General features: G+C 37.2%; 1 protein-coding gene and 1 long non-coding RNA gene across 5 annotated transcripts in view; one reads left to right on the plus strand and one right to left on the minus strand.

The window, feature by feature from the left end:
• Positions 1 to 24,047, minus strand: part of ERCC6L2 (ERCC excision repair 6 like 2) — a 141,072-nt gene that overhangs the window by 100,049 nt on the left and 16,976 nt on the right. For 3 of the 4 annotated variants that reach the window (XM_074330259.2, XM_074330257.2, XM_019711982.3), the window contains exons 1-2: positions 15,165 to 15,623; positions 9,943 to 10,367 (exon numbers count right to left, since the gene is read on the minus strand). In XM_074330259.2, coding sequence (XP_074186360.2) covers positions 9,943 to 10,367; positions 15,165 to 15,228 — 489 coding nt within the window. In that variant the 5' untranslated portion in view covers positions 15,229 to 15,623. Of the gene's footprint in view, positions 1 to 9,942; positions 10,368 to 15,164; positions 15,624 to 24,047 lie in introns of those variants that run through there. The other variant, XM_074330256.2, reaches the window with a different exon arrangement.
• Positions 15,601 to 21,353, plus strand: LOC109434755 (uncharacterized). Its single transcript, XR_002135865.3, has 2 exons — positions 15,601 to 16,068; positions 21,277 to 21,353. It is a non-coding gene; the product is annotated as an uncharacterized LOC109434755 (long non-coding RNA).

The following is a 24,047-nucleotide window of genomic DNA, read 5'->3' on the forward strand; positions in this document are numbered from 1 at the left end:
ATTTCACAAAATATGTGTAAGGACCATATTAAAACTATAAAACATTGTTGAGAAAAATTAAAGTTCTAAATAAATGAAGCTATTGCTGCATCTTAATTCTCCCCAAAGAGTTCTATAAATGCAATTCAATTCAGTACAACTGAACTCCACACTCCTACTCAAAATCCCAACAGATTTGTTGATGGAACTTGACAAACTGATTAAAACTTTACGTGGAAATACAAAGGAATAAAAATAGACAAGGGATAGCAAGAAAGTAATTAACAAAAAGGATAGCCAAACTGAACAATGTTACAGAATAGAAACACCAGAAACAAACCCATACATATGTAGACAAACAACTCAGTTTTAAAAAAAAAGGGCAAAGAACGTATCTTAATTACTTAGGGCTGCTACAAAAAATTATCATAGGGGCTGGCCCAGTGGCTCAGGCGGTTGGAGCTCCATGCTACTAACTCCGAAGGCTGCTGGTTCGATTCCCACATGGGCCAGTGGGCTCTCAACCACAAGGTTGCTGGTTCAACTCCTCGACTCCCGCAAGGGATGGTGCAACTAAGATTGAACACGGTACCTTGAGCTGAGCTGCCTCCCAGATGGTTCAGTTGGTTGGAGCGCGGGCTCTCAACCACAAGGTTGCCAGTTCGATTCCTCGAGTCCCGCAAGAGATGATGGACAGCATCCCCTGCAACTAAGATTGAACACGGCACCTTGAGCTGAGCTGCCGCTGAGCTCCCGGATGGTTCGGATGGAGCGCGTCCTCTCAACCACAAGGTTGCTGGTTCAACTCTCATGGTGGGCTGCGCCCTCCACAACTAAGACTGAAAGGACAACAACTTGAAGCTGAATGGCACCCTCCACAACTAAGATTGAAAAAGGACAACTTGACTTGGAAAAAGTCCTGGAAGTACACACTGTTCCCCCAATAAAGTCCTGTTCCCCTTCCCCAATAAAAATCTCTTAAAAAAAAAATTATCATAGGCCACGTGGCTTAAACAACAAATTTTTATTACTCACTTCTGGAGGGGCTAGGAAGTGAAAGATCAAGGTGCTGGTAGATCTAGGGCCTGGTAAGGGCCCATTTCCTGCAGATGGCAATCTTCTCATTGTGTTCTCAGATGATGGATTACAGAGAGAGGAGGCAACCTCTCTGGAGTCTCTAGTACTTACAAAGGTACTAATCCCATCACAAGGACTCCATCCTCACCACCTAGTTACCTCTCAAGGAACACATCTGGATTAGTTTAACACGTGAATTGGGGGTGGGGGGGTAAGGGGGTATAACCTGAATACACATTTCTACAGCAACTTGAATACACATTTCTACAGAGAAGATACACAAATACCATGTTTCCTCAAAAATAAGACCAGGTGTTATATGAAGTTTTGCTCCAAAAGACGCATTAGGGCTTATGTTCAGGGGATGTCATCCTTGATTTTAGGTCTTATTTTCGGGGGAACACAGTAGCCAAAGAGCACATGAAAAGTTGTTCAACATCATTGGTCATTAGGAAATGCAAATCAAAACTATAATGAGATACTTCACATGCACTAGGATGGTTACAATAAAGAAAACAGAAAATAACAAGTGATGGCAAGGATGTAGAGAAGTAGAAAACCTGATAGATTGCTGATGAGGATGTAAAATAGTAGCCACTGTGGAAAATGGAATAGTTCCTCAAAAAGTTAAACACAGAATTAATTACCACATGACCTAGTAATTCCACTCCTAGGTGTATATACAAGAGAAATGAAAGCAAATGTCCATACACAAACTTGTACACAAATGTTTACAGCAGCATTATTCATAACAGCCCAAAATGGAAAAATCCCAATGTACACAAAGCATGAATGGATAAACAAACTGTAGTATTTATATACAATAGAATATTATTCAGCTACAAAGGGAATGAAGTACTGATACATGCTACAACTTGGATGAGCCCGGAAACATTAAATGAAAGAAGCCAGACATAAAAGGCCAAAATTGTATGATTCCTTTTAGATGACATATTCAGAAAAGGCAAATCCATAGACAGAAGGCCAATTAATGGGTGCTGGGCAATGTGGGAGGGGATAATAAAGAGTGATTACTTAACGGGTATAAGGTATTTTGTGGTGATGAAAAAGTTTTGAAACTAGAAAGACATGGGGGTTGAACAACATTGTGAATTCATTGAACACCATTGAATTCTATACTTTAAAATGGTTAATTTATTATATGAATTTCACCACAACAAAGAAATTAATGTTTGCATTTTTATGAGCATGAATTGGTCTATTTTAGGTATTATCAATATTATTTTACCTCTTAAAAATAGTAAAAAAAAATATATGTAAAATATCAAACTCGTACCTATTAATGATTTAGTAAACAGCTATTTTTGCTAGCATCATTCCACTTAAGGCTTTATTCCCTGTATACAATTTTGTACATCACAATAAATATTTTCAGCAAATTTTTATCTAAAAGATTATAAAATGATATACGAGAATGGTCAAACTTGTGCTGAGCTTTAAAATTTTCTAACAAAATTTTCATTCCTAATCCACATTATGTAAGGCAGTGTAATGTAGGAGTTATGGAAGACTTTGGAGTTTGACCAACCAACTTTATATGTGACCTTGGGCAATTTACATTAACTCTATAAATTTCAATTTTTTCATCAATAAAATGGGGACAATAACGCCTAATTAACATGTATGCTTAACAGTAAACATCTATCATAGAACCTGGCATATAGGGATTATCAAATATAAGCTATAACCATACGATTACCCAATTCAAATTAAAGTTCATGAGTGCATTTAATAAAAATATATGTATTACCTACTACATGCCAGGTACTGTGATGGGTGCTGGAAAAGGTAAGATGAAAGGCTTATTTCTATCCTCCAGCAGTTGAAATCCAGCTGATTTGGAGGAGGATTCTAGGGGTGGGGATGGGGTGGAAAGGAGATGAATTGAAGAAGCACCATTGAGAAAAAATAAATCCATGAACAGAAAGTTACTGAAGAATTCACCAAGCAAGTGATATGAGCAAAATGTCTGATGCACTATGTACAACCAGATTAAAGGAGGCAGAAAGGATATTCCACAAATAACTGAGTTAAAGCATTGGACAATTTAAATATTTTTAATATAACCTCAGTAAAAGAGTTCTGATGCATACCCACAATTTCCACTTTATAATTATTTTAGTAAGTTAAGTTTAAAGTTATTCATGCTTTGTATTAAAAAAAATGTAATCTAAATTTAAAATTTACTGAATTCCATCTGATGTAAATATTTATAACATTTCAGGTTCTGACCACTTCTTGGAATGTAATACTCAAAGAATCACAGAAAATTTATAATTAAACATTTAGGCTACTGGGGTATTGACGGGAAAGAGACATGAGGAAAATTTCTAGGGTAAGGGAAATCCTTTATAGATTGATTATAGGCTCTATAGAACATATGTATGTCAAAAAACATTGAACAGCATAATGTGCTGTGTTTGTAATAACATTATAATTAAAGACACACACATACATACAAAATTGATACATATATTGTTTTGATTTATAGGCAACTGGTCCTTAAAAGCTACTAAAGAGGCAAAAAAGATTCCTATTAGATATTATATGAACATTTAAATGAATAATACAAAACTCAAATTTATTGGATTGCTCTTAACTCACCTTTGGATTGTTTCATTATAGAATAACTATATTCTTGATTATGGTAACTCATCATTCAATCTGTTCATCTAAGATGATATACAATCTTTTTTTTTTTTTTTTTTTTAAGGAGGGTGCAGCTCACAGTGGCCCATGTGGGGACAGAACCAGCAAGCTTGGCGTGATCAGCACCACACTCTAACCAACTGACCTAACCGGCCACCCATACAATCTTAATTCTAACTTAATTTGTCAAATTCCATGAAACAAAGATATGTGAAATGTCTATTTAAGAATCTCATATTTATAAAAAGTTTCATAGAAGGTGACTAAATTTATAGGCTCTAATTACGGATCAGCTTTACAATTTAATTCACTAACCACTAATAATTTTAAAGAAGAATCTTTGTATCTCTTATATAATCTACACTACTTCCTAAGATTATTTACCCACCCACCTCGAAAAAAGTAAGTTGAAATAAAAGTAAATTTGACTTTAGTTGAGAATACACACTAACTGGGGAAGTTAATTAAAGCCACTGACAAACTTTTAGATTATATTAGGGTAATGATAGCAGTAATGTGTCAACATCTAAAAGGCAGATAGAGAAAGGGAGAATGGGAAGAATGGCATAGGGGGATTTCACGGACCAGGATTGTAACTGGCACTCAGCGTTTCTACCCTCATTTCTGTTGAGGAACCTGTCACAAGCCCAAGACGTGCAAAGGGAACTGGGAAATGTAGGCTCTGTTATCTGGACCCCACTCTGAGAAAGCAAAGGTAGAGGTCTAGCCATCCTATCACGCTATACTAGCACAGTAGAGGTCAATCAAAATCTTAAGTCACAGAAGGTGAATGACATATTTACAATGAAGGTTTATAAAACTAATTAAAGAAAACATTTTTAAATGTTGGATAGTTCTAAAACTGTTTAGGGATGTAAAGAACAAATTTAAGCATGTAAATCAGATACTTACAGAATAGTAAGAGTCCAAAAACTGCATTTCAGAAATAAAATATCACTTTGGGAAAGCTTTCTGTTTTCACAGGCATTCCTTTTTAAATATCAGGCAAACATTTTTATAGGTCATTTTCCTCACATACAGTCAGTTCATGATATACAGAGTAAATCAGAGGCAGGGAAATAATGCAACAAACCTTCCCTTAAACCAACAGAAGGCATAGCAGAAAAAATTGTCTCTTCCTTATAAGACCAAAAAAAAACAAAAGTCTACATTCCTCATTTTTCATCTCCCTGGGACTTCACAAAGTATGATGATTTTTACCTGCTTACAAACAACAACAAAGAACTGTTTTGAAAAGGGAACTAGTCCATTTATCTTTACAAAGTTCTACTCCTAAAATCTGAATACATACCAAAAGAAAAGCAATTTATCTCTAAAACAAGAGGACATTTTTGTTTCTGCTTTAAAGGGTTTGTGGCTCTGTAGGTTAATTAGTCTCTAACATTGGAAATTATGACATTTTCTCCATGAATGACAATACAGTCAATATTACTTTTTCTTTATTACTATATTCCTGAGTGAACCACATGACTTGTGATCTGTAGAACTTTTATATTTTAGTATAGCTTTTGAATCTAAGATCACATTATCCAAAAAATGATATCAACAATGACCTAAGAAAGCTGTAATTATCAGCAATTTCCTCATTTCTCTCAGAATTGAGGTTTACTATATACATCTTTTTAAAATGACGTCCTTCAGTGACATCTTTGATTATGTAATATCTAGTAATACAGAAACAAAGATTCAAAGAAAATCTTCATAGCTTACAAATTTCTATCTTTCCTCTGCTGCTCAAAACGTACTAATACCATCTTCACATAGCAGATGGGGAAATAAATATGTAAAACACATATTGTACTTATCTAATCGTTTTTAAGACTTTGTGCCTATGAAAGCTAATTACAAATTAAGATTAAAAGAAAATTCTGACTTAACAAATGAGATCTTCTTTTATGATAAACCTTTCAAACACTGTACTAGAGTTATGCCTTTAGTGAAAAAGAGGAAAAAAAAACACCCTCTAATGTCCTAATTGATACCGTTCAAATTAATTCTAAATTTTGGTGGCAGTTCAAAAGCAAACCCAACAAAAAGCAAAGGATGAAAATACCAACTTCCCTTTGAAGCCTTCCTCTCTCAATTCTACTCACCAGACTGGATGATGATGCTTTGGTTTCATTTATTTTTATCAGCCATTTGTGAATATATAAGTATTACGATCATGTGTATCTGTATCACTGCCTATCACAGAGCCTGACTCACATTAGGTGCTTAATAAATGTCAACTCATTGAATAAATGAATAGTTAATTAAAAGCTGAATAAAAGACTGCCAGATAGAGGCAGCAAAGGGTAGAGACAGGAGAAAGAGTACTGAATAGAAATGAAAATGGTTACTTCCTGTATATGACCTTAGATAGGTAAGTCATTTAGTAAATAAGCTGAACAAGATTATCTCTAATATTTCCATTTCTAAAATTTTATTTTTTAAAAAAGTGAAATGATATCATCCTATACATAAATATTCACATAGACTAAATAAACACTCTTGACCAACGTCCACTGAACCAATTCACCAAATTTACCAGTTTTCCATCCCCTCTGAAAAACAATAGTCTGAGCAAAGTTTCTCCAACTTTAGTGGGCCTCAAATTAACTGGAGGGATTGCTGAGCCCCACTCCCAGAGTTTCTGATTCAGTGTGTCTGGGGTAAGATCCACGCATTTACAACGCTAACAAGTTCCTAGGTGATCTGATACTATTGGTCCAGAGTTTACACCTTTGAGAACCACCACTCCATAGTAGGTGCCCATTCATCTCCCTTCCTATCAGGTGAACTGTTTGATTATCAAAGGTCAGTTTCCCAAACCTGTATAATCCAGTTGAAATTATTTATTATAGTTATATTAGCTAATTAAATATTAGGAGAACATATAAAGGGGTACCATTTTCAAAATACCTATTGAATTAGATGTGAGAATGCTATAAAATATTAGGAAATTTTCATAAAAATCTAGAATTTTGCATTCCTTCCCAATTTAATTTCTTAGTCCAAATAAAAAATAAAAGTGAAAGTAGTAGGTGATGAATTATTGGTGTTGAACATATCACAGGCACTGTTGTCACACAGCATCCTAACCGTTTGTCCCTACCATCCTTTCCTTAGGGAAAGAGGGTTGCAGGGTTGTCCCTCTTAGGGGTTGAGTTTATAGGTTCCCTCTCTTGGTCCCAGTATGCTGGGTCTGCAGTCAAAGATGAGTAAGTTTCCTCAAGGGAGGGACGACTTAAGCCAGACGGGACCCCGGGGACCCCCATGAGTTAGCCTCTGAAACTAGGAGGGATGCCCCTCCTCCAATGTTTTCTGGAAGCTGCTGACGCATGCTTCAAATGTCCAGCACCCTATTGTGCTAAGGAACGTTAATTGAGCGAAACTACCTCGCTCCCGCTTAGCTCATGGGATAATTGCCTTGAGAGACCTGCTCCCCCAGGGGTTGTACACACCGCACCTTGGTCATGTGGGGACAGCATGCACAGGTTGCTTTGGGACAATGTGATTGGGTATTGAAAATATACAAATTGTATTAGTGGTATAAGAGTTTTACAGACCCTGCCCAGAATCATGTGATGCCTATTGTAAAAAAGCAATAAATACCCACAACGACCCGATTCGGGGCTCCAGTCTCTTGAGGCTGTGAGTCCCTTGGTCCTCTGTGGTTTCTCTGCATTCTGAGCCTCTGGTCTCTTTATTTCTATAATAGACTTTAGCCCTTGCCGCCTCCCTCGCTTTCCCCACTGCTTGTGTTGTGCAGGACGCAACAAGGCACAAATGGACATGAGGAAACTTCTGGGGGTGATAGATATGCTCATTATCTTGACTGCGGTATTGTAGTGATCACTTCTTGGAGATATATATATATATATATATATATATATATATATACATATATATACACACACGTGTTAAACTTATCAAATTGTACACTGTAAATTTATGCAATTTATTGTATGTCAATTACACCTTACTAAAGTATATAAACAACACACAAGCAAACACATACACAGATACCTAACAAAACTGCTAAAACAATCACAAAACCAAATTTTATGAAGATATGGAATAACCATAACTCTCACACACTGTTGGTAGGAAGGCCTAATTATGTAGAAATTATTCTCTGAGTTACAAGAACTAGACAACTAGTCCCCAAGAATCAGACAAATCCTTAGTGTCAAAATTAGGACAGAATCTTTTTTCTGATCTTCAGGAGATGAGCCCTCAAAGACTTTCACAGCATGTAACACAGCTCAAAGCCTTCCAGTGATTTCAGTGTGTCAGATAATATAAAATTATGCAGTAAAATCACTTTAAAAATAATCCTATGAAATGTAGAATAAAGGGAATTTCTTTGTAACATGTGCTTCAGAGATGAAAGCTAAATCTGAGCCTAAAATATGCAGAAGAATTTGAATTATATTTAGTAGATTTAGGGTGGGGGTTCCTAAACTGCAGGTCACATTTTGTAGCACCCTCATGTTTCTGACTTTGAAGATGAACAGGCATTAGCTGGTCAAAGTATGAGAAAGAACATTCTATCATGGGCGAAAACAGTAAAAGTATACGTAAAGATAGTTACAGAAGGGCTTTATTATTTATTTTCCTCTAGTATTCATCTATGTATCTTAGTCACAGGCAGTAGTATCCGGAAGGCTCCCTTCTTTATTCTTCCCTCCTCTTCTCCTGAGAAAGCAAATTCATTTATTCCACAAGCAATTACGTAGCATCTTCAATGTGTAAGCCTAGAACTGTGTGCACTGCCTGGACTTAAAGGAACAGAGCGTATGCCTAATGGTAATACACTATGATTATAGAAGGACTTAATTTTACCCTTGCTTTTGACACCACAGCTTTATACATAGTCCCATTATTTGCCTATTCTTACATGTTAAATAAGTTTTTCACTTACCTTTGAGTTCTGCTAACAATGGAAGTACCATGAAAAATAAAACAGCTTAAATTCATTTATAAGGAAGAAACACGGAAGGACTTAATCACAAACTAGACAAACACTCCTGACAATCCAGAGTGATGATTTAGTATAAGGTCTAGATTCAAAATGCTAAACTCTTTGGATCATAAACCCCTTCGAAAATCTAATGAAAGCTAAGGAGCCTGTGGTAGGCAGCTTGTGACAGGGCTGCCAATAATCCCCACCTCTAGGTGTTCACAACGTGGTTTCATCTGCCCTTGAGTATGGACTGCACCTAGCAATTTGTTTCTGATGAAGCTGTCTCTCCTGTGATTAGGTAACAAAGATCATGACTTGTCTCACTAGTGCTATCTCTCGTCCTCTCACTTGCTCTCCCTGATGAAGTACACTGTCATGCTTTGAACAGCTCCATGCAGAGGCCCATGTGGCAAGGAATCAAGGGAAGCCCTTCACCAATAGCTCACGAGAAATGGAGGCCTCTGTATAACAACCCACAAGGAACTGAGTCCTGCCAAAAACCATGTGAGCTAGGGAGTGAATCCTCCCTTCTCTAAGGGAGGACTATAGCCTTGAGAAAGAAAGAGCCAGGGGACCTAGCTAAACTGTATCTGGATTTCTGACCCACAGAAACTATAATATGATAAATGTGTATCATTTCAAGCTGCTAAAGTTTGGAGTAATTCATTATACAGTAATAAATAACTAACATGGACCCTCTCTGCAGAAACGTATATAGTACGTGTACAAATTCCGGCACACATTTTAGGGAAATAGCGGCCTCTCTGAAGTCTACCCGTAGAACTCCTAGTGGCCCAGGTATCCCAGATTAACAAACGTCTCAAACAATATGCACAAAAGGCCTGCAAGAAATCAATTTAACCATGCTATACAGCTTAACAAATGTCCATAAAGTATTTCCTTCCATAAAGTATTACTAAGAAAGTTAAACTACTGTATAAATATAATTGATAACTTAGTATTAGTATTACCAAAGGTAAAATCAAGCCAAGTTATACCTAAACATTATTTCAAATAATATATTTCATAAATACTAAGTAATTACTGAGGATAAAATAATGACTAAACTTTGAGGACTTTACTGCCAGGTGGGACACACACACACACACACACACACACACACACACACACACACCAGCTATCATAAGAGTTGAGAGTACACATAGATATTTGCATATGGTATCTACTCATGTACATAATAAAATGACTTTACTGGATTTTAATTATAAAGTAATTAAAATAGTTACCTGTACTGTTTTTCCAAGTCCCATGTCATCACCAAGAATACACCCTCTCCCTTGGATGAAGTGTCCATAAAGAAACTGGGCTCCTTCCCTTTGATAGTCTCTCAAGTATCTATTAATAGTATAAGGAATGGAGTCTCCATCTTCAGATAATTGAAAAGCAACAGCAGATGATGGAAATTTTTGGTCTGGGAAATAAGGTTTTTCTAAATCTTCATCATCAAATATGAAATTCCTGGAGCAATCTTTAATAGATTTTACTTCTTGAAGTCTTTTAAGAGGTACTTTCCTTTCTTGAAGATCTGAATATAAGACCACTGCAAATGACTTCCCATTTTCATCCACTATGATAGATTTTATGCTTGCTTCACACAGTTTTTCATTATCTGGAGAAGGGACAAGACATCTTTCTCCTGGATGCCATATGTCTGTAATGATGAAGAAGAAAATAAAGTTTCCAAATCTAGTTTATAAAGTAATACCTCATTTATCCACTATGAGAAAAAAAAATACCTCATAAATACTCTTTCCAAATAACTGAAACAAGATAAATTAGACTTATAACATGTATAGATATTTTCCTAAAATACATCATCAGATGATCTCCGATAAAAAGCAGAATAAACGGTACATAATTTTTTCCAGTGGTTCTCACTCTGGCTGTGTCATAATCTCCCCATACAAGCTTGGACACTACCTCTGTTGATTCAGTGCATATGGACCATGGGCAACTGGTTTTATTACTTTGTTTGGTTGTTATTGTTGAATTCCAAGGTGGTTCTGATGCACAGCCAGGGTTGAGAATCACTGATTTAAATATTCATGATGACTTATGAACATTACGTATATTATTTGTGATATGGTAGCGGAATAGTGAATAGGATTTGGTGAGGAGTAAGCTAAAATCCTCTGGACAGCAAAGCTTTTGTTGTCTTCTCTCTTCTTTTTTATAGTTATTCCATCTTTGTTCTCTCAAGACAGCTGTTTCTTCTCACTGTCAATACTGCTGCTTCTAAACTGTTGCTTTAAAAATGTATACAACTAACCAAGGGAGCCTCCAATTCAAAGATGTGTACCAGTTTTGTCACAGCTTTTTCCCCACAAGGTTTTTTTGAAGGGTTGAGATTCTTAGAAAAGAGATGAATTCCAAGATCTCTTTCTGCTAACATTTTATTATTTTTTAAGAGCCTGATTTCTATATACATGAATTTATTCTGTGCTTAACTGTACAGCTATTTTATTTTCTCTTCAGAAAATATAGCACTATGAATGGGGAGGAGAGTCTCAATAAAGTATACTATTGATAAAATTAAGAAGTACCAAATAGAGAAAACTAAGTAAAAATAATTTTACAAATGGAATTTCTTATAGCAAGAATCCCAGAGGATTTGTGGGATTGGCTACAACTGTAAGAACTGTAGGAATTATTTTTCTCACACATTTCTCATTGAGATCGGATGACCACTGCTAGTTTCCTAGTGTCTTCTTGATGATTTCAAGTTTGGTTTTTATAACATTTATGATTATAATATGACTAGTATGTCTATACTCTCTTAAAGAAGACTAGCTCATTATGCTATTTCTATCAGTTGTTCCTCAAAAGTAAAACCATTATTCCCACTAACTTTGGTGAGGTTGTGTTTTGCATAACAATTAGACGTACACAGAGAACAATCTGTTCTCCCACTCTAATCTTTGGATCTGAACTATCTGAGAACTGCAACACTATTCTAAAAGACAGTTTAAATGTGAAACTAAAACTCTGATCCAGTGTACAGAGATAACAATAGGTCAATGGGCCCTATTTTCAAAACAGTATTTTTTGAGCCTTAAAACCTAAATTAACTGATACAGTGATTCTTAACACATTATTTCTGTTTCACATGATTTGTTTGCCTACTCAGCAAATGCCTTCTAATTTTAAAGACCTAATTCATTAATCTATTTACTATTCAACACATATGATTTGATACCAATTATTCATCAGATACTTTTCCACACAATGGGTACAAAATGAAAAATAAACAATGCCAAAAATGAGAGTGATTAAACATTGCTCAGAACCAGATTTTCTGAATATTAAAAATGGTATTATCATCTAAGCAACCTTTCAAAGTAAAAAACCTTTAGCCAGCCCTTACTTATCTTTTTATATCACTCCCTAAACACAATCCATCAGAATATCCTGCTGGCTCTACTTCAAATGTGTATCACTTTTCCTCCATGCTTCCCCGAAAAGAAGACCTAGCCAGACAATCAGCTCTAATGCATCTTTTGGAGCAAAAATTAATATAAGACCGGGTATTATATTATAATATATAAGACCTGGTCCTATATTATAGTAAAATAAGACCAGGTCTTTTATTATTATATTATACCCGGTCTTATAATAAAATAAGACCAGGTCTTATATTAATTTTTGCTCCAAAAGATGCATTAGAGCTGATTGTCCGGCTAGGTCTTATTTTCGGGGAAACACGAACAACTGTTGGCAAACTATTTCTGTAGAGTCAGATTTTAGCTATTTGTTGTTTTAGATTTTGGAGGCTATCCTGTCTCTTGCCCCTTGTAATGCAAAAGCAACCACAAACACATAAACACATGGTCATGGCTGTGTCCCAACAAAACCTTATCTATGAAAACAAGTGGTAGGCCAGATTTGACTCAACCTCGGCCCCAAAGCATGTCACCTTCGGCTTTCTCCTAAATTCCTGCTATAGACTCCTAACCATTCTCTGTGCTGCCACTACTTCCCCCCTACAATCCATTTCCTACATAGTGGCAATATTGGCTATTTAAAAATATAAATTATTAGCAAAACTTTAACTTAAAATCTTTCAATAACCATCCACTGCACAAAGAATAAAGTCCAAACTCCGTACTATAGCCTACAAAACCCCTGTATGATCTGTCTACCTCTACTTACCTCTCCTACTTAATCTGCCAATTACTCCCTTGACTCAAACATGCTATGCAGGTCTTCTTTCAGCTGTTTTTTATGTCATCTCCTTAAACCTCATTTAAACTAGGGTACCCCATTTTTCTCTATGTCAGTATTTTATTGCCTCCGTAGCATATATCACAATGTTTAATTATGTTTACTTGTTTTTATCAGCCTGTCCCACTAAAGAGTAATTTCTTTTCCAAGAAAATGTCTGTATTGTTCAAAATTTTATCTCCACAACCAGCACACAGTAGACATTCGATAAACATGTGCTGAATTTATGAATGAAAATACATCCCTGATCTCACAGATCCTTGGTATCTACTGAGGGAGACATATTATTACAAACATGAAATTGTAGTAAGTGCTCTGGAAGAAGAGAACAGTGTGCTATGAGAAAGAAGTGCTGAGGAAACATAATTTAAAACGGAAGGTCTAAGAGTATATTAGTCAAAAGGTACGCCATGTCCAAAAGCCTTATGGGCGTCACACAATTTATGGAAATCTATTTGGTTTCTGAGTTTGGGTAATTTCTAGAACTAAATAGTTAATTTGAGCTAGGGGTAGAATCTCTCCATATTCAAACTCCAGAACAAATAGCTTAAATTGGAAGGACTTCCTGTTAGATTAAAGGGGGGAAGGAGGGTGAGGTTCCTTATCTGTCCCTGTCTTCTTCTTTAACTTCATTTCCTGCCCTCTCTCCCTCTTGCATTCCAAAGTGGCCTCCTTCCTATTCCTCACCATGGCAAGTATGCTCCCACCTCAGGGCCCCCGAACTTTCTGTTCCTTCCACCAACACACTTCCTAAATACCAAAGTGACTGATTCTTTCACTGCATTCGGGTCTCTGCTTAAATGGCATCTCCACATTTCTCTGACCATCCAATCTAAAAAAGCATTCCCTGCCCTCTCTCTTCCTCTACCTTGTTTGATTCCCTTTTCAGAGAAAAATATGAAATATCGGTTATTGTTTTGCTCCTCAACTTGAATACGAATTCCTTAGACCAGGACTTAATTTGTGTTCACAGCTACATCCTGGACACCTAGAACAATGTCTGAAACTCAAATACTTGTAGAATTAACAAATATTTATGTATAGCTAACATTTGAAGGCTTATGTGTTCCAGCATGTGCTTTACATGTAGTGTATTTAAGCCTCACAACCTTTTGATTGCTTCATGTAGGTAATATTATTTGTTCCATTTTACAAATGGTGAAACAGATAAAGGTTAACCAACTTGTCCATCATCGCACAGCTAGAAAGTGGCAGAGCCTGGATTGCACCAAGCTATCTGCCCTTGTAGCTACCATACTGTACCAGATCACACATGCATGAACAAGTCCCTGGAACTGAGTAGTTCCTGCCCCTTTTAAATGAAGCATCATTACCCCACTCACTATGATATCCACTCAGCAGCTTTATCTGTTTATTTCACTTGCCATGTTTCTATAGGTATTGATATTTGTAGTCCCTAAGTTACAGTGTCATCAATTCCTAGCATCTAGAGTTAAGGCTTATTACATAAACTTCTTTAAACTTTAGCTCTGAATTCCTTATCTATGTAATGAGATCGAGCTCTTCCTCAAAGGAAAGCATGTAAATAAACAATCCATATATTGCTGGGAGCAGAACAAGCACTCAATATCTGGTAGCTTTTGTTATTTCACCATAAATGATGAAAGCTATTAACTCGGGGGTAAGAAGGCACCTCAGATAATTTGCAGCAGATAACCACACCTTCCTTAAGCCCTCTCTTGGTGACTCCTTAAAGGCAGAATATAAGGCCCTGATTCAGTACATCATATATTAAGCTCTTTGTGTTATAAACGGAACTAAATATCTCAATCTTTTTTCAAGTACTTAACAAAAAAACTTCTACCATTCTCAAAGAACCGGGGCATACAAGTTTAAAAAATAAAAATGTCAACTATTTTACTATGAGCCAGATGCTGGGTCACATAAGTGCTTTGCACATACCATCTCTTTTAATAATCACAAGAACTCAGCAATGATCTCAATATTACAGATGAGGAAACTGCCCAGTTGCTTAGCAAGTAACGTCAGAGCCAGCACCAGATCCAAGAGCAGTATGATTCCAGAGTCCAGATCTCAGCACTGAATCTCAAAGAATTGGTCCCAGCCTTGGAGAGGTTCACAATCTCCAGCTGTCACTCAGAGGAGCCACAGGATGAAATCCCAACCCCAAGGGAACGGAAGGAACAGGTCCAACCCGGCGCAGTAAAGACTGGTGTCAGCAGAGAGGCGAACTCGGAGCTTGTACCTTTGCCGTTGGTTTCCGCGAGAGGCTTCGGGGCAGAGGGATCCATCGGGGCAGAGGGATCCATCTGGCCAGAGGGATGGGCCTGGAAGCCTGGTTACTTTTAATACCCAACAAACAGCGGAGGACCGCGAGGAGGCAAGCGGGCGGACCGCGGCCAACACCACTTCCCGCCGCCCTCCGTACATCGCCCCCCTACGATCCCACGCCACCGGGCGAAAGGGAACAAAGATTCGGCCTGAGGCGGTCCAGGGAGTAGGGATGGCGACGTCCGAGGCAGCGGCAGAGCCGGAAGGCGCTGTGGAGGCTGCCAAGGCGGCGATCACCCAGCCGTCTTGGGCTGCGCCGCCGAGGGAGGACAGCAAGCGGGCATGCAGACCCCTACCCCTCCCTCTCAGGGTTGGGCCTCCTTCTACCACCCGCCTCAACTTCTAACCCTGACTCGGGAAATCCCGCGAGAACGGGCTCCCGAGCTGTCATCGGGATCTCGCGAGAACAGGATCTTGGTTACATGGGCAGAGCAAACTTCCTGCAGTATTTTTCTCCCAGGGCCGTGCCACTTGGGAGTATCGCGAGGTTTGATATTGCTTGCGCGAGCGTTGTGCGGAATCTTGCATCTCCTGGGGGAAGCAGGAAAATATGTGGGTCCTTGGTCCTGCTGTGGCCTTCTAAGGGCCGGTAACAAGGTTGGCGGCTTGGCAGGAGATGGTCGTCCCTGCGAGCACGGCATTCTGGCTTATATTTGGTGCTTAGTTACCTCGTCCAAGCCCCAACCCAGGAACTTGAGGATGCCAGCGATTCCCTCCTGGAGTGCTGCCTCAGTCGTGTGGGACGCAGACGCCTCAGGACACCCCCCGGAGGCTGAATGAACTTAGCAGGTTTTTCTTGCATCATACACTAAAATATAGTAAGTCATAAATAACTAATGTGAGTGCAAAACCAGCAACACGTGCCATAAATGGAAGGCAAAGGTTAAAATGCTATGAAAATTTAAAGTGTTTTCCATGTACCATCTAAAATTACCAGTGATTTGTATAACACATGGGAAAATGCTAAGCAAAGCATCTAGTATGTTTTTGTAAGCAAATTCATGAGTTAAATGGATACTGCTTATCTAACACTTTTCCAATCTAATGCTCTGAATTAATACAAAAAGGGTTCCTTCACTTGTTAAAATGTTTTCGTATACTGTATATTATTTTATTGAATTAGGTTAGCCTAAATAGGCTTGTATCAGTTTCCTATGGCTGCTTAAACAATTCACCACAAACTTAGTGGCTTAAGCAGCACAAAAGTATTATCTTACAGGCAACACAAATTTATCTTCCAGTTTTGTAAGTCAGAAGTCCTGCAGGGGTCTCATGAGGCCTCTGTAGTTGGACTGCATTTTTTCTGGAGGCTCCACAGGAGAATCCCTTTCCTTGCTTTTTCCAGCTTCTGGAATCTACGCACATCACTTAGCTCATGGCCCCCTTCCTCTGACTTCAAAGCTAGCAATGTTGCATTTTTTGGACCCTTAGTGTAGTCACATCTCCCTCTGATTGCGGCTGGGAAAGATTCTTTGATTTCAAGAGCTCATATGGTATGATTGGGTCCTTCTGAATAATCCAGGACAGTCTTCCCATTTCAAGGTCTGTACCCTTATCACATCAACAAAGTCCCTTTGCCACATGAAGTAACATCATGGGCTTCAAAGATTAGGATGTGAGCATCTTTTGGGGGGTGGGGGGAGGCAGAGATTGTATTTTGCTTACCACAAGATTTTAATGAAGAAAAGTATATGGCTATTTGCTCTGCAAATAGATATCCACTCTTTGACATACTGAAAATTAGCAGTATGTTTTCATAAAACTCTTCTGTTTACCAATAGATTAAAACTTTGTATCTAAGGGAAACATCTAACTCATACACTAGTTATGTGTGCATTATTGGCCTTCACACATCATTAGGAGGTTAAGTCATTTAACCTCACAGCTTCAGTGTCCTCACCCATGACAACAAAGAGGTTAATAATAGGAACCTACCTAAAATGGATTATTGTAAGAATTAAGTAAAACACCTAAAACAGTACCTGGTCATAGCAAGGAATATATGTATTGTATTACTATTGTTATCAGTGGAATGCATCCACTAGAAAGTTGCAGTCTACATAGCCATTGCTTCAGTGTAATATTTTTGGCTAATAGTTGGTAGTACCATTATCACTTAGATTGGAAATTTGGGCTAGATTCTCATTTAAAACACCATGAATTGGAAGGCATATTATTTAGGTACAGCTTTTTATAAAGGAAAAAAGAAACTGCTTATTATAATTGTAACTCTTGATTTTAATATGCATCCTAATGTTGGAATTTTAAAATGTAGAAAAAAAATATGTTTCTTGGAATTAATGAAATATATCTGTTTTACTAAAACTCTTCACATTGTCTCTAAAATCAATGGCAACTGGACATTTCAATCAAGTTTACTTTTTTTCTACAACTACCGGAGAAGAAGTTTGGTTTTTTTTCCCCTACTGAAATGACTAGTTGTGTAACACTGTCTTATTTTTCCAGAGGTCCACTGATTTAAGATGTTGATCCTTAAATAGCTGACCTGTAAACAGAAGTGATAAACCAAATTCAGAAGTAAATTTTGATTGAAATGAAAGGTCATCTAGTGGAAGGAATACCCCTGTGACTCACAGAGAGGAGAAGGCCTCATTTTCTGAGTATTTATTATTTCACCTCACCACCATGGTTATGATGCACAGTGAAGCAGAAGTAACCATGACATAAAAATACATTTTAGTGAATTAGATGCCTCACAAATTAGACATCCTTAGGTATTCCTTCCCCCTACTTTTAACAGTAGCTTTAGTCTGAGCCCGTAACAAGGACAGCCTTGTCTAGGTGCTAATGTTGTAAACATCCAACACTGTGGTGCTAATCACTGCAAAGTGAAATTGAAAGTCTTGCAAAATATTCAGGAATTCCTGAAGTCAATATAAATGATGTTGGATAACTAATCATGTGCAAACCATTGGCAAAGGAGGATCTAGCCAAATTAAACCTATTAAGGCTACAAAAAGAGAAAAAAACATGAGGTGGCTGGATGGCTCAGTTGGTTAGAGTGTGAGCTCTGAACAACACGGTTGCCAGTTCGATTCCCACATGGACCGGTGAGCTGCACCCTCCACAACTAGATTGAAGATAACGTGCTAACAGTGAGCTTCTGGAGGGGCGGCTGGATGGCTCAGTTGGTTATGGCACTGGCTCTCAACAACAAGGTTGCCAGTTCAATTTCTGCATGGGATGGTGGGTTGTGTCCCCTGCGACTAAAGATTGAAAACGGCAACTGGACTTGGAGCTGAGCTGCGCCCTTCAAAACTAGACTGAAGGACAACAACTTGGAGCTGATGGGCTCTGGAAAAACACACTGTTCCCCAATATTCCCCAATAAAATTTATAAAAAAAAAGAGAAAAAACATGATAGCATAGGCATTTCAAAAGAATGGTACTTGAATATTAAAGATGCTCTTAAGAAAGATGATTAAACCTTCTAATATTTTACCAAAAAATAGTCTTTATGTTCACACTACAAAAGTCAAATATCTATGTGTGGTTCATAGACCTCTAAAGTTGTGAGTTAATCCAGCAGAAAGTCTCAAGGAAAAGATACGTGTTTTAGTCCGTTTGGGCAGCTATCACAGAATGCCACAGACTGGGTGGCTTATAAACAACAGAAATTTATTTCTCATATTTAAAAGGCTGGGACGTCCAAGATCATGGCATCAGCATGGTTGCATTTTGGTGAGAGCCCTCATCCTTGTTCATATCTGGTGCCTTCTTGCTGTGTCCTCACATGGTGGAAAGAGCTAGAGAGTTCTGTGGCATCTCTTTTTGAAGAGCACTAATCCTGTTCATGAGGCCTTTATCTCGTAACCTCATCACCTCCCAAAGGCTCTACCTTCTGATACGATCACATAGGGCATCAGTCTTTAGCATATGAATTTTGAGGAGACACAAACATTCAGACCATAGCAATACATCTCCCTTGATACACTGTTCCAGCCATTGTATCAAGAGAAAGAAAGGAATAAGAAAGAAGAGCTGAATAAGGAGGGAGCTGAAAACTAACTTATAAAGCTAGCACTTAAGCCACTGGTGTCCTGGAGGCATTTGCCGATCTCGGTTACCAAAAGGTCTAAGTTTTGACAGTCTTGTGGATACAGAAGACATGGTCTTAAGCGCTCATAAGGTCCCAAATTGGAAATGAGACTATAATTTGAAATCAGAAGCCTGGAAGGGTATAAGTTCTCAATAAAAGGGGGGGGGGGAATAAAATTCAATAAAAGGCAAGAAAGGAGAAAAGTAAAGCAAAATCATGATTAATAGAAAGCACAAAATAGTAAAACTTAATCCATATGTTTCAGTAAAAGCAATAAACATATTAAACAGATTAATTTTCCCAGTAAAGAGACTCAGATTGGATAAAAACTAAATAGAGCTGTATGTCACTTACAAGACATACACCTAAAAAATAGAGGCAAAGTTGGAGGTAAAGTAAAAAGATATAACAGAAAACTAGTAAAGAAAACAGAAACACTTAGAATATATCAAAATATTAATATCAGACAAAACAAACTTTACTGTAAAAAACCTTAAAGGTAAAGAAAATCAACCACATATATTTTAAAGACATAGTGTACCAAGGAGGTTAAAAAGTTCTCAACTTAATCACCACTTACTAGTGATACATATGAAAGTTGTCAGAATTTCAATGGGTAACTTATAAGTCCATAAACATGGTAGGAATTTTTAATCATTACAGTAATTGTCAGATTAGAGAGAATAGTAGAATCAAGCCACACAACAGTCTTGATGTAATGGACATATATAGAATACTCCACTCTATTGTTTGGGGTACATTTATAAAAATTGACCATGAACTATGTCAAAAAGAAAGTCTCAACAGCTTTCCAGCAATCAGCTTCCATAGATCATGTTCCCTGATCCTATGAGTTAAGTTAGAAATCAATATTCAAAACATTTTTTAAAGATGATATATTTGGATATTTAAAAACATTTCTAAATAGCTTATGGGTCAGAGAAAAAATAATAATGGAAATTAGAAAATCAATATATAACAGTTTAAAAATGTTTTTCAGACTTTCAGTTGAGATCCTAAAATGATACACCTCACATTTTAATATAAGCTAGTCTTCCATATAACATTTTCAAAGGAAGTCATCAACGTAGATTTTATGATCCTAACTCCTCATCTATGCTGAGGATATAAAAGGTTTGTGGGGGGAAGGGGAGGGATTAGAGGATGGGATGGGAGATGAGAAGAAGAGAAGAATATATTATTGATAGAGCTGTTGCAGTGCTAAGTCCCACACCTCAAGACAAGCACAGCGGCTTCAGAGACATCACTTGGAAAGTTTAATGGAATTTGTGGGACATGGTGGACTGACTATTTGACTCAAACCTTAGAAATCTGAAGGGCAGGATAACTGCTCTAAAGTTGAGTAAGAAAGGTTGATGCATTTGGGTTTGCCTTACTCTCAGGGTTTATTGTGACAAAAGGATGCACATTTCCTCTGGAGCAGATGTGGGGTTTAGATGAGAGAAATCCAGCAGAGACTTCAAGATGACCCCAAAAGGAGACCTGGACAGCTGGATGCCCGAGGGCTAAAGCAGTGACTCTGAAGAACACAGGGAAGCATCCTATTAGAGAAAGATGTCCGAGGAGGGCCTAGACAGTCTCAGGACACTAGTAATGAAGACCTTTCCTGTACCTTTGTCTCCTTTTCTTAAATCAATCCTGGAAAGTCAGAAGTTAGCCTAGCAAGTAAGGGAAGAAGGTGGAGGCATAAATCATATAAAACAATCACCTTACTTTCTCCACTGCACACAACTCACCTGTAGCAGATATGAGCTCTTTAGGTGGGCAAGAAGTTTAAGTTTGGATGAATGTTGACGCTTAATTTTAATATCATAGTGGACTTATTAACTGCCAAATTGAGAGTTTTTGCCTATTTGTCTAGTAGCTAGGAGTGACCACAGGATTTTAAAAGTTTTATTAAGAGAGCAGAAGATTCATGTGATTTTTTTTCTAATTTCCTTTAAAGGGTATGGAGAAAAACTTGGCCTCAACTGGGTTTGAATGAGCAGTGAAGCAAATAAATGAACTTATATTCTGATTTCATCTCAGGAGTGCTGTCATTTCAACATCCCTTAGGACTGGATAATAGAAATACTGCCTATCAAAGTTTGTGGGAAATTGATACTTAGGGGGTAAGAAGAAAAGCTGAAAATTAATGATCTATGCTTCCAATGTAAGTTGCAGAGGAACAACAAACTAGTCCTAAAGAAAATAGAAAAATAATGAACATAAATTAATGAAAGAATAAAAAACATAATAGAGATGATAAACAAAGCCAAATGTTAACTCTTTAAAAAGAGTAGTAAAGTTGGCAGACCACTGGTGAAATTTATTAAGTAGAAAGAGAGAAGATACAATAAAACATAAGAATGAAAAATAGGGCAAAACTAAAGACAATTCAAAAGTTCGAAAAATGTGGGAGTATACTGTAAACAATTTCATGCCAATTATATATATATATATATATATATATATATATATATATATATATATATATATATATATATATATTTCCTTTAAAATATATCAAACAGGAAAAGAGGCCCTGAATAATACTATAACTGTAAAAAAAAAAAAAAAGTCAGTAGTTGAAAACACCCCTCCAATAAAAGACCAAATTCACAGGGCTATATAGGCAAATTATACCAAATATTCAAGGGAATAAATTCAGTAGTACATAAACTCTTCCAGAGAATAGAAAAAAAGAAAAAAGAATACTCCCCAACTTATTTTATCAACTTGGTGAAATCCCAGCAAAATCTAGTGAGTTTATCATGACAAACAAATAATCCTGTTAAAATTGTTATGGTTATAGATACCAAAATTCTAAATAAAATACTAGTGAACTGAATCTAGTTGAATAACAACAATAATGAATGCATCATGTCCAAGTTAAGTTTATCTCAAGAATGTAAATATAGTTTAAAATTAAATTATCTAGTAGTACAATTTATTAACAGATTAAAGGAAAAAATTCTAAGGTCATCTCAATAGATGGAAAAAATCATTTTATAAATTCAACCAAATATTAGCAAGATAGCAATAGAGGGAAACTTCCTTAGCTTAATAAAGTTGTCTTTTCCAAACCTTCAGGAAGCACTATACTCCGTGGTGAAGTGGAACACTCCTTTTAAAACCATGAATGCAGTGATGTCTGTTACATTATCTGTTCAACATTGATCCTAGTCATTTCAAAAATAAAGGAAAGCTAGATATAAATGATAGATATTAGAGAGGAAGAATCAAAACTGCTGTGATTCAGAAGTAGATTCTAGGTAATTGTGGAGTAGAAAGCACCACAAGTCTGTCTCCCCACCTAGACTATAACTTCACTGACAGAATCTGATGTAACTATTTTTGAGCTCCGGAGTCTGTTGAAGGCTTGCAACTTCTAGGGGGAAACCTGGATAGTAAACTGTGATTAATTTTGCTCAATTTCAGATCTTAGTACAATGGCACCAACCCATGCCCTACCCCCAGCCAGTGGCAGGTAGCCGTGCATGTGTTCCTTGAGCAGCTTGAACAAAGTGTGTGGGAGCTAGGATGCGCAAAAAGGATTCCGTCCTCCAAATACTGGAGATCTGTGTTCTAATCACTGATTTCTGCTACTGATCACAGAGGTGTAGACAAAGAAGAGGCATCCATTGTTGTTGCACTTTCCCCCATTGTTGCAAGCCCTGCCCCCTCTGGCTGAATTATGTCCTAGGGATTAAAATAGCCAGCACCTTCCTTCATTTTCCGCTTTTTCCCCTTTTGGAAGCCAGACATTGAAAACTTAGGACATTCAAGAACAACAGCATATATGGGGGTAATGCAGAGGGAAAGGCTCAGAAAAGACAGAAGATGCGAAGTTTATGCCTCAGGTTGATCCTTGGCAGAGACAGCCTACACAATCACAAAAACAAAAACAACAACAAAAATACCCCAGCAAATCCTGGGGAAGGGTGAGAATCTGCTGTCCAGAGTTACTGCATTATTAGATTTGAATGTCCAGTGTTCAACAAGAACATCACAAGACATACAAAGAAGCAGGAAAGTATGGCCCATTCGAAGGGAAAAAAATCAACAAAAACTGGAAAAAAAAAAAAAAAACCCTAATGGCAGATAAAGACTTTAAAACAGCTGTCTTAAAGATGCTCAAAGAACTATAGGAAGATGGGAAGAAAGTCAACAAAATAAGTGAACAAAATGGAAATAACAGAGATAGAAAACCTAAAAAAATTCCGCAGATGTAAAGTACAATAACTGAAATGAAAAACTCACTGGAGGGACTCAAAGGCACATTTTAGCAGGCAGAAGATTCAATGGACTTGAAGATAGGACAATGGAAAGTATTGAGGCTAAGAAACAGAAAAAAGATTGAAGAAAAATGAGCAGAGCCTAAAGCACCTGTGGCATCAAGCAGATCCACGTATACATTGTGGGAGTCCAGAAGGAGAAGAGAGCGAGAGAAAGGGGCAGAGAGAACATATGAAGAAACAATGGCTGAAAATGTCAACAAGATAATTAATTCAACAAGGTTTGTAGGTGCAAGTACAATTTATAAAAATCAACTGCATTCCTATGTACTAGCAGTACAAGTTTGAAAATATAATTTTAAAAAGAACTTCTTTATAGTAATAACCCCAAATATAAAATAACAGCTAATAATTACCTTTTAAAATATATGCAAGACATTTGTAGAGGGAATAATCAAACTTTATTGGAAATCTACATAAAAGGAAAAATACACCATGT

Source organism: Rhinolophus sinicus, chromosome 16 (genome assembly GCF_057876585.1).
Source record: "Rhinolophus sinicus isolate RSI-liver-muscle chromosome 16, RSI-T2T, whole genome shotgun sequence".
In the NCBI taxonomy this organism is placed as follows: domain Eukaryota; kingdom Metazoa; phylum Chordata; class Mammalia; order Chiroptera; family Rhinolophidae; genus Rhinolophus; species Rhinolophus sinicus.